General features: G+C 45.8%; 1 protein-coding gene and 2 pseudogenes across 1 annotated transcript; 2 read left to right on the plus strand and 1 right to left on the minus strand.

Moving 5' to 3' along the window:
* Nucleotides 1-628: 628 nt before the first annotated feature.
* On the minus strand, nucleotides 629-1,867 carry LOC147426315 (protein ASPARTIC PROTEASE IN GUARD CELL 2-like). The gene has a single exon (XM_086498199.1). The coding sequence runs from the start codon at nucleotides 1,865-1,867 to the stop codon at nucleotides 629-631; it is 1,239 nt and encodes a 412-aa protein (XP_086354325.1).
* Nucleotide 1,868: 1 nt separating this feature from the next.
* LOC147426316 (uncharacterized) lies at nucleotides 1,869-7,601 on the plus strand (annotated as a pseudogene).
* Nucleotides 6,315-7,289, plus strand: LOC147426317 (uncharacterized; annotated as a pseudogene).
* Nucleotides 7,602-10,582: the final 2,981 nt, after the last annotated feature.

The following is a 10,582-nucleotide window of genomic DNA, read 5'->3' on the forward strand; positions in this document are numbered from 1 at the left end:
CATAAACTTTGTAAAAAGCATTAACTATTTTAAGCCTCAGTCCCAAGGCCTCAAACATGTTCGAAGGTGGAGGGAGCTAGTGGGGAATGAGGGTAGGGAAGAGGAAGAAGAAACATTCCATAGGAGAAAGAATTAATTCCTCACTTATCATCACTCTTCTTGCTAGCATACATAATGGCATAGTAATAAAGATGGAGAAGATGGCAAGCTTAAGCATTGAAGCATGGCTCTTGGTTGAATTTGCACTCCATAACCAAGAGTGTTGGTGTAGGCTCTTAGCTTCTCCACTAGCTTGGAGAAGGAGATGGAGCTCTTGCACTTTGCACTTCACATCATGAGGGTGTGTGTGAGTGTGTGTGGGAGAGTATACCCCCCAAGCAGCCCTCCTTCTTGTTATGGTCGAAACCCCCCCCCCTTGTAGCTCATGCTTGAAGCTCATTGGACCCCTCCACGCCTAGCCAATTACATCCAGAAAGCAAAGTTAACCGAGAGAGAGAGAGAGAGAGAGAGAGAGAGAGAGAGAGAGTCTCAGCCGATTCTCTAGATTGTTAATTTCTAATGGTGGTTAGCGATGAATAGCCTTTTTTGCCTCTTTATTCAAAAACACACATCATATACATCTCTGTTGTTAGCAGGAATTTGGCGTAAAACCAATTCTGTCGTTCTCATTGTCAAAGGTGATGCGGACGCGTTGTTGATGGATGTTGCCAATCACAGTTTCAGTGCCCGCGGACCTTTCAAAGCTTATGCAAAAAGGATCGTAACGTGCTGCCCGACGGTGAATGTACCTAAGCAGACTGGCAGGCGGTACCTCAAGCTGGGCACCTTCGGCGAACAGAAAAACAACCGAGGGAATGCCCTTCAAACGTTGACCTTCCGGAACGCCGTCCTTGAGGAGGTAACAGGTGGAGTCTAATTTAGAGGGGTCGTAGGTGCGGTAGGGGATGAGTTGTGGAGCCTCAACAGATATGGCGCCTCTAAGTGTCTTTATGAGCGGGATGAATGCATCGTCAGCAAGATCAGTGACAGTGAAGCCAGAATCGATGGTAGTGCCACCCGCGTGGCCGCTGCTGGCGTCGATGTCAAAGAGTCCAGGAGGAAGAAGGAGGGGCTCACCACCAACACTGATGCCAATTAGCTGGACATAGTAGAGGTGGGGCCGAGCTGGGTTAGCGATGAGCGGGGTAAAGACAGTGTTTGGGGGGGCCGGGGCGCCGAAGGTAAGCGTGGAGGAGTCAGCGGAGTACATGGCAGGAAAGCAGTACGAGAAAATGTTGTTAAGGCCACGTTGGCGCATCTTCAGCTGGAAGGACAAACCGAAGTAGTTGCGGCCCAATGCCAGAATTCCAGCAGTGGGGTTATGGGCGCCAGATGTTTTGTTACTGCAACCGAAAGCTATGCTAGAGAATCTGTGGCCGGACTGCAGCCCGATAGTGTCCTTAACGAGCATGCCAGAAGTAAAGGACTTGTCGTTATACCGAAACTTATACTTGCAGCTAGGGTTATCTGGGGCCAATGTGCGATAGTTATAACTGCCGAGGCGACCGCAAAGAGAGGAGCGGCCATCGACTTGGGTGAGTGTTTTAGAGAGTCGGGGGTCAAAGACGGGCTCGTCCAGCTGTTGGTAGCACAGTTTGCAGGGCTGGCATTGTAGCCATGAGATGTGGCTACCTGTATCGATCGTAAAGTAGAAGTCGCGGCTAGGGATGCCGATAGAGAGTCGCGCATAATAGTCTGTGTCATCAAATTTAAAGCCAGAAACTACAGGGGTAGATCGCTCTCGTAGATTCCTCCTCCGGAGTGTGTGCGGTGCAGACGAATGATCATGAACGTTGCCAGACTCTTTAAGGCTCGCTGCCTGGTCCATCATGCCGAGCAAAGCGACCCTGCGGCTGATGTGCCGAATTGTGATAGCTGGAAAGGCGGTGGGGGACTCTACTGTTTCAGGCAGAAGCGCTACTACAGAAAGAGCGATGATAACCATTTTGAGTATCGTTGGCGTGGAAAACGCAGTTATTTCTGATGACGTGCTGCGTTTCATGTCTGTTAGTGATTATTTCTTTTTGTATAGGTCAGCGCTATATCGTGTTTTACAAATGATGGCCTTGGAGAGGCCGACTTGAGCAAATTCAGGTGTCGAGCATAAACCATAGAAGGCGGAGCGAAATAAGCCGAAGTTCAGCAATGGAGATAGGTTAGACGCAGAGTCGCTCAGTCCTTCACCCTGGCGAGGCCATGTCCTTCCCCGCTTCCCAGGAGCTTCTCTCGCTCATGATGCCCAGTCACAACAGCTCAATGCATGGATCACCCCACCCTCATCTCTTCTGCGTGACAATGCATTCGCTGCCCTCCCTGCCCCAATGCCCCCCATTCTACTCGAAGCTTTTTCCTCTGAACAAGCTGAGCGTATTCATCAAGCATACCTTCTTCACCAAACTTCCAACCCTCTTCAGCATGACGGGCAAGCTTCTGTCCCTGGAACATCAAGACCACTTTCGAGCCCTGGTGAAGGCTGCCAGGGGCCCAACCCCACGAGTTCCGCTCCGGTCTTCAACACCAACTGCCAAAGCCATCCTCAAGCAGCCGAGTGCAGCAACCATGGAGGTGAGCCTTCCGTCATTCTCCCTGCATCTCAGATATCCAAGCTTGAAAAGGACCTTGAAGCCAGGGCAGTGATAGGACTTTTGGCAGGGCCTAGGCCACCTGCTGAGACTCTCAAAGGCTGGATCAAACAACACTGGGGTCAAGGGGTGTTGTCCTGGAAACCATTCAGTCTTTGCCCAAGAACCATTACCTTTTTGTTTTCCAGACAGCTGAGATGGCCTTTGACATCATCAGCATGGGTCCCTCGCTAATCAGGAGCTCCCCCCTTCTTCTCTCCCGATGGAATAAGCACTTCAACCCCGAAGTGTCTGCCCAGAAGCACTACCCTGTCTCGGTTGAGCTACCCAATCTCCCCGTTCACTACCATCAGCACCTCAAAATGATTGCCTCGAAGTTTGGCAAAGTACTTGGGGGAAGACCCAGAAGAGAGTTTAATCCTTCGTGGCACCCACAAGTTCTAGTAGAGATGGACATCTCTGCTCCCTTGCCCTCAGCCATTGACATTTTCACAGATGACGGTCAGTGTTTTGAGCAACCTCTAGTGTACAAGTACTTACCCAAGGCTTGCTTCCTATGCGGTGTGGAAGGCCATTATGTGAGAAATTGTCCGGTTAAGAATCCTGCTCCCGTTCCCCCCCCCCCACCAGGCCCTGCTCCATCACCTGCTGCAACCTCTCCTGGTGCTCCCACTCAGCCTGCCTCTGTTGTTTCCCCTCAGCAGTCCAATGCCCCTAAGCCCTCCCTCACCCCGGCTCATAGATCTATTCAGAGAACCCCTCCTAGGCCCAATAGATTTTATGTCCTCACCACACTCTCAGACTTTGCGGATTTGTCTGACTCTGAGAATGAAGAATGTATTCTCCCCACTCCTCCAGTCCCCCCCCCTTCTTCCCTTGAACAACAAGTCAACGCTCTAGATAACATTAGAAAGAATGATTCCAACAAGGAAAATTCCCCTAATGTGCCCTCTTCCTCTGCTTTGGTCCCGGTTTCAAGCCCTTCCCCCATGGAAATCCTTAAGGATAAAAAACGCAACCATGCTAATGTCGCTCAGACTCCTCCAAGGTCTGATGGTGCTGGTAAACGCCCCCAACGCAGTCATAGATGAAGTTTGTCTCTTGGAACATCAAGGGGCTCTCTGACCCCACCAAGGCTAAGAAAGTAGCCAACTAGCTCAGAGATAAGCGATTTGATGTGGTGGCTCTTCAGGAGATCAAAGTTACAGGAGAGGATCTGGACAGACGCCTCTCTGAGGTTACCAAGGACCTCAGATGGATCACTACTGACCACCCTAGAGGTTCAGGGGGCTCAGCTCCGGGTTTTCGTAAACACTGGTCCACTTCTTCAGCTAGAATGGGCAAGTATTGGTGCTCCATTTGCCCCCCTCAACCAGTCAACTTTCGAATAATTTCTATTTATGCTGCGGGATCTACTGCTGACAGAGCAGAGCTTTGGGATGAAATCTCACAATTCAATGTCCCTTGTGTCTTGTTGGGGGACTTTAATATGGCTGAGTCCATTGAGGACCGTTTTCTTAACAAAGGTGTGTGCATTTCTAGGAGGGAAAAAGGTTCCTGGACATCCCTCAAGGACTCTCTTCAATTGTGGGACGTTGGCACTCCAGGAGAGTTCACCTGGCAAAATTACAGCACAGGAGGATTAGCCAGGAAGGCTCGCCTTGATCGTTGTTACTTGAGTCTTCCTCTCGCGAATCTCTTTGATGGAATCAAAGTCAAGCCCATCCTCACTAGTTGTCTCTCTTATCATTATCCTGTCAGTATCACTCTACATGATAAGGCCAAGAGGATCATGAACCATTGGTTTCACACCGACTCCGAGTTGTTTAAACTCCCCGTAGTGCAGGAAAAAATCTCTCTCATCTGGATAGAGTGCTTCTCTTCCTACCCATCCCCGGCCAAAGCCTAGTCTACTGTTGTCCAAAGGTCTCAGCGGCTGCTAATTCAAACTAGGAAAGATGTTACCTCTATTCGAAAGAGACGGAAAGAGGCTATGTATGCTGAACTCATTGTCCTTGATAACTCCCCGCCTGATCTGCATCAACAATCCCTCATCTCAATTCTTAGAACTCAGATTAGAGCTGAAGAATATTTAGCTCTTAAACACGCTTCTCTCTTCTTTAAAGAGTGGTGGGCAGGCAAAGTAGACAAACCCTCCAAAAGCATGTTTAAATCCTTGAGGAGGAAAAACTATAGGGAACTCGTCCCCTTGTTTGTCGACCCTATTAGGAAGGTTTCTAACGACCAGGAGAACTTGGAGTACGCTAGAGCTCACTTCGAAGGTCAGTTCAGTACACCAGAAGTCATCTCTTCGAAAATAGAACTGGCGAGAGCCCAAGTATTGGCTGCCCGCAAGAGAGTCACCCCGCATGAAACTTCCTACCGGCTTGAAGCACCTCTGTCAGAGACATAAATTTAGGTGGCCATTGAGTCGCTTAAACCTAACAAGACACCGGGTTTGGATGGACTTCCTGCTGAGTTTTTCCAAACGTTCAAAAAGCTACTTGCCCCCTACATCCTCAAAGTTTGGGAGGAAGCAGTCTCTCATGAATCTTTGCCTTTCTCGATCAACATTGGCGTTATCAAGATTTTGCACAAGAGGGGTCCTAGGGAATCCTTGTCTAATTGGCGTCCTCTCACGATGCTCAACGCAGTTTATAAGATCTTTTCCCGGGCTGTAGCAAATAGAATTACTCCAGTTCTGATGCAATGGATTTCCTCAAAGCAGAAAGGATTTATAAAGGGACGTAACATTATGGAAGCAGTTATTTCTTTATGGAGGGCATTGAATATGCCCAAGACTCCAATCAGGACTTTGTATTTGTAAAAGTGGACTTTGATAAGGCATATGATAGACTCGAGTGGTCGTTCATCCCCTTAAGTCTGGAAAAGATGGGATTTAGGCCCCTTTTGGTCGGGTTTGTACGAACCATGTTTGGACACGCCCGGGCAAGGATTGCATTCAATGGACTACTATCCAACTACTTCTCTCTCAATCGTTCAGTTAGACAAGGCTGCCCCCTAGCACCCCTATTGTTTGCAATAGCGGCTTATGGCCTCAATTGTCTTGTCAAGGCCACGATGCTGGAAGGTAAAATAAAAGGTATACAACTTCCCAACTCAGAAGGACAGCAACGTCTTTCACAATTTGCGGATGACACTAATGGGCTCTTGGCAAATGAAGAAGAGTCACTTTTGGAATTTTGGACCTGCCTCCAATTGTTTTGTACAGCCTCTGGCTCAAAGATTAATCATTCTAAAACAGGGGTGAAACAAGGTGTTGTCCCTCTTCCTCAATGGCTCTTGGCCTCAGGATGCAAGTTGATTCTCCCTCACCAGCCATTTCGTCTGTTGGGCATCCCTATGGGTTTTGGGATCACCTTGAAGGACAGATGGAAGTGGGTCTTAGAACGTTTTTAGTCAAAACTTGAAAGATGGAAAGGATTCCAAGGTTCTCTCATGGGGAGAGTGGTTGTTATCAACCATTTTCTCATAGCTTATGTTGTCTTCTTTCTCACTTGTTGGAGGCCCCCCGATGACCACCTAAAGGACATAGACAAAATCTGTTGCAACTTCCTATGGTCTGGCGACCCTCTCACTCAAGGCAGAGCAAAGGTGAGATGGGACATCTTCTTTCTTCCAAAGGACAAGGGAGGACTCGGCATCATTCGTATCCCCTCTCTCATCGACAAGATGGCTGTCAAATTGGTGGTCAGAGCTATTCACCATCCTCGTGAGGAATGGTCGGTACTGTTTCTCAGGACCACAAGTAGATTCAGACTCTCAAACGCAAAAGGTTGGGTGAATCTTCCCTTTATCACCATCTTCTTCAGCCCTCACCTCTCGCTGGCCACAGGATCTAACCTAATGAGGTCCTTCTGGGGAGCATGGAATAGACACATGTTCAGATTGAGCCCTAACTGGAAATCGAGCCATAGCCAGCCTTTGTTACTGAATGACTCCATCTCGCTGCCGTGGGTCACCTGCAAAGATGTTCAGGTGGATACTTCTAGACTTTCCCTCACCATTCACAACAAGGGAGTTCGCGTTTGGGCAGATGTATGGTCATCGGCAGCCTTTGATTGGCTCTCCGACCTGGAAATCTCTCTCAAATTTCAATTGAGGCCCTGGGAACTTGCATACCTTCGCAGGCGACTAGCCCTTCTTCCTGCTTCCTTTCATTGGCTTCTTAATTGCTCCTGTGTCCTCTCCCTCAAAGGTATTGTGTGGTCAGGTGGTTACCTTCTCTCCCATCCTCAGGTCGTACCTAAGCCCCTCTCTCCCCACCTCCACATCATCCTGAATCAGTGATGGGGTCTCTCCCTCGACAGGAGGCAATGGAACTTTAAATTTAGGACCCTATGGTCAACTGCATCTTCCCCAAAGAAATCCGCCCTCCTTTGGTTGATCATCTACAAAGCTGTCTGGACTGGCCAGAAACTTAGGGACGCCGGCCTTGCTCTTGGAACTTGCCCCAGATGCAAGAATTGTCCTGAAGACCTTCCTCACCTCTTCATGAACTTCTCTTTCAACTTTCCCTTTTGGAAACTAGTTCTGAGTTGTCTTGGCCGCACTCTTTCATGGAAAAATGTTTTGTTAGGTGATAATGTAGGCATCCCATCCATTATCTGGAACTATATAAGGGGAGAATTCATGTGGGCTATCTGAAGGCAAAGGAATTGCTATATGTATGAGGAGGCTTACCAGGTCTCAAACCTGAAAATCTTCTTTGATGAAATTGTTTTGCAAATAGAAAAACTTTCCATTGCTAAGTGCAGAATCTACCGGAAGAAGCACAAGATGCTGGACACTTCGGGTGATTTTTTTCAGCGTGCTGGAGTTGATGAGGAGTTGTGCTACATGAGAGACATCATGGAGAAAGAGATTCAGGAAGATGTGAACTCTCAGCTGGAAAAGTGGCAATATGCCATAATCCTACTTGTAAAAATTAGATGTGAGCTTGATGCTCTCAAGATCTAACCCCTTGATGTTTAAGCTAGCTACCAACTCTGTCCCCAATCTGTATGCTCCCTTCTTGAGCATGTCGATGTATCTTTTTGTCTCTTTCTAATAAAAATCTCCGCCTTATATTGGTAAAATTTAGGTGTCCCTTCTAGGGGCCGTCAAAGCCAACAAGTAGAAATATATAATATATAATGTTGTGTTTGTGTGTCTTCATCTGCTACATGTATGGTACTCAACGAGACCATCCACCAATGTTTGTGTGTGTGTTCATCTACTACATGTATGGTACTCAACGAGACCATCCGGCACCGATGGAAAAATAGAAGCTAATTAGACATACACTATAAGAATGACAAAGGAAAACAAAAAGAGAGAAAATTGCAGGAACAACAATAGCAATGGACATCCACCGATGGACATATAGAAGCTAATTAGACATACACTATAAGAATGACAAAGGAAAACAAAAAGAGAGAAAATTGCAGGAACAACAATAGGAACAACAATAGCAATGTCAACTCGGTAGTGGTCCAACAACAACAGCAGTGTACATATATATTCTCATCTATTATCGCATATGTTATTGTTGATATTGCCGCTTTTACTATCGTTACATAGCTTACATAAAGATGCTCATTTGTGCCATCCAATTTTGGATGGTCCAAATGAGCAATACTTTTATAAATTTGATTTGCATAAAATATATCGATTCTTGATCGCATTTTGAAAAGTGTAGAAAAAATTAGTAACAAACTTTGAATTCGAGAACATACTTTAAATAACATGTCGCCTCTTATCTGCATAATAAGAAATAATAATAATAAGCTTTGAAATTAACAACACATTTTAAATTACATATTGTGGTGTGCACGGGATTAGGCTCAAACTAATTGTGTCTTGCCTCGAGCAAGCACCTCCTTATATTGAGCTAAAGGCAATTACAAGTTCACACTAAGGCCGATCCGGCTACACACCACACCTCACACCTTAGGGAGAAAAAGATGGACCTCATTTTTACATTTTTGGGCTAAGAATGAACTTGACATGAGGAGATCAACTCCAATGCCTCATCCGGGGGGAGTGGTCATACAACAACCTGGGGGCTAGGGACTGAACTTGGGGGCTAGACATGACATCATGCCGATCATCATCAAGGTATGGAACTCATACATGTCGCTTATGCAAACATTAGGTCGCAATCCCAATCTAATGGACAAGACAAGAACACAACTAGGGGTTGAATCATAATAACTAGGGGTTGAATCATAACGACAAGGATGTGATCTTTTTGCGATATACTTCGAATCTCATCAAAGGGATTTCGTGTAGTGGCTCTTTATTGAACATTGGTTATAATTAGCTAATAGAAAGAAAAGATAGAGTGTGGAATGAACTAAAGAGAGAAATTGACTATCACTAAACACATAGAGAAAGGTTGAGCTACGAGGCTCCAACTTTGCATCACGACTACCTTTTCTTTCCACCTTTTCTTCCTTCAACTTGTACACCCATTTATTTTGCAGTGCCCGCTTACCTTTAGGCAACTCAACCAACTCCCATGTTTGGCTGCAATGTAATGAGTCTATCTCTCCCTGCATGCTCTTCATCCATTCTTCTTTGGATTCATGTTGCATAGATTCTTTGTATGATTCCAGAGGCTCTCCAAAATCCGAGACCAGGAGATGGTTGAAGGAAGGAACGAACCTTTCTAGAGGTCTACTTGCTCTCCTAGATATTTGGGCCATAAGATGAGTCTCCTTGTATGGTTGACGTTGTTGGACATTGTCATCGCTTGCACTCCTTGAGTCTTCACCATCCTCAAGCTCCATGATGTGCTCATCACCTGTATCTTTTGTTTGTTTACTTTCCAAGTAATCTTTGTACATATTTTGTTCATTGAAAATTACATCCCTACTCCTAAAGATCATTTTACCAATTTCAAGATTCCATATGCGATACCCAAAGTTCTCTTTTCCATAGCCAACGAAGAAACACTTTTTGGACTTTGCATCTAGCTTTGACCTTTGGCTTCTATCTATGTGCATGAAATCCTCGCACCCAAACACTTTGAGAAATGACTAATTCATGGGTTTACCTGTCTATGCCTCCTCTGGAATTCGCATTCAATGTTGTTAAGGGTGACCAATTGATTAAGTATACATACGTACTTACTTCTTTCGCCCAAAGCTCAAGCGGTAAGCCTACATGTAGCCACATGCTTTGTGCTCGCTCCATGATTGTTCTGTCCATTCTTTTGAAAATTCCTTTTTGTTGAGGTGCCCTTGGGGTGGTTCTTTGCCTCCAATGCCATTGCTAGCACAAAAGCTTTCAAAAGCTTGGTTGCAATACCCGCCTCCATTGTCGGATCTGAGGCACTTAACCTTGGTATCTGTTTCATTCTCCGCAAAGGCTTTCCAAATTTGAAATATGGAAAACACATCTACTTTATTCTTCATTACATAAACCCATGTTTTCCTAGTTGCATCGTCAATGAATGTTACATAGTACAATGAGCCACCAAGGGATGATGTACGTCTAGGAGCCCAAACATTAGAGTCAATTGGCTTCTCTGGCCGTACACTTAGCTGAACTGGTCGTTCTCCTGGATTCATTTCAGTGAATTCATCTGCAATTGATCTTTGTTAAATAATACTTCATTTAGATCTATCTCGCCAATGGAAAAATATTCATTGCCGCAGCATTCTCTCAATTATCTTTACCCCATACTTCTGGCAAAGCTCTTATGGTCGCAGTGCCTTCCTCCAGCTTCTTGTGTTGTTTGTCTGGACCTAAATTCTTCTACTAGAACCCTGTATTGTCAGAGTATGATTGGCATAATTGCCGTTCACAGACATGGGCGACTTAATAGCATCGCATATGGGTCCAGTACTAAGAAGTTGTTCGTGAAATTTTCTTTTCCCACCCTTATCTGCATATTTTTTATCATCTCGGTTGCTTGCACAACTCTGATTGGCCATCCGATCCATTAATGGTGT

The sequence above is a fragment of the Adiantum capillus-veneris genome, chromosome 24, assembly GCF_014529385.1.
Source record: "Adiantum capillus-veneris isolate H3 chromosome 24, ASM1452938v2, whole genome shotgun sequence".
NCBI classification, from domain to species: domain Eukaryota; kingdom Viridiplantae; phylum Streptophyta; class Polypodiopsida; order Polypodiales; family Pteridaceae; genus Adiantum; species Adiantum capillus-veneris.

Excerpts from the sequence above, each read along its gene's own strand:
- LOC147426315 (XM_086498199.1), bottom strand. The coding sequence starts at position 1,867 with ATGGACCAGGCAGCGAGCCTTAAAGAGTCTGGCAACGTTCATGATCAT.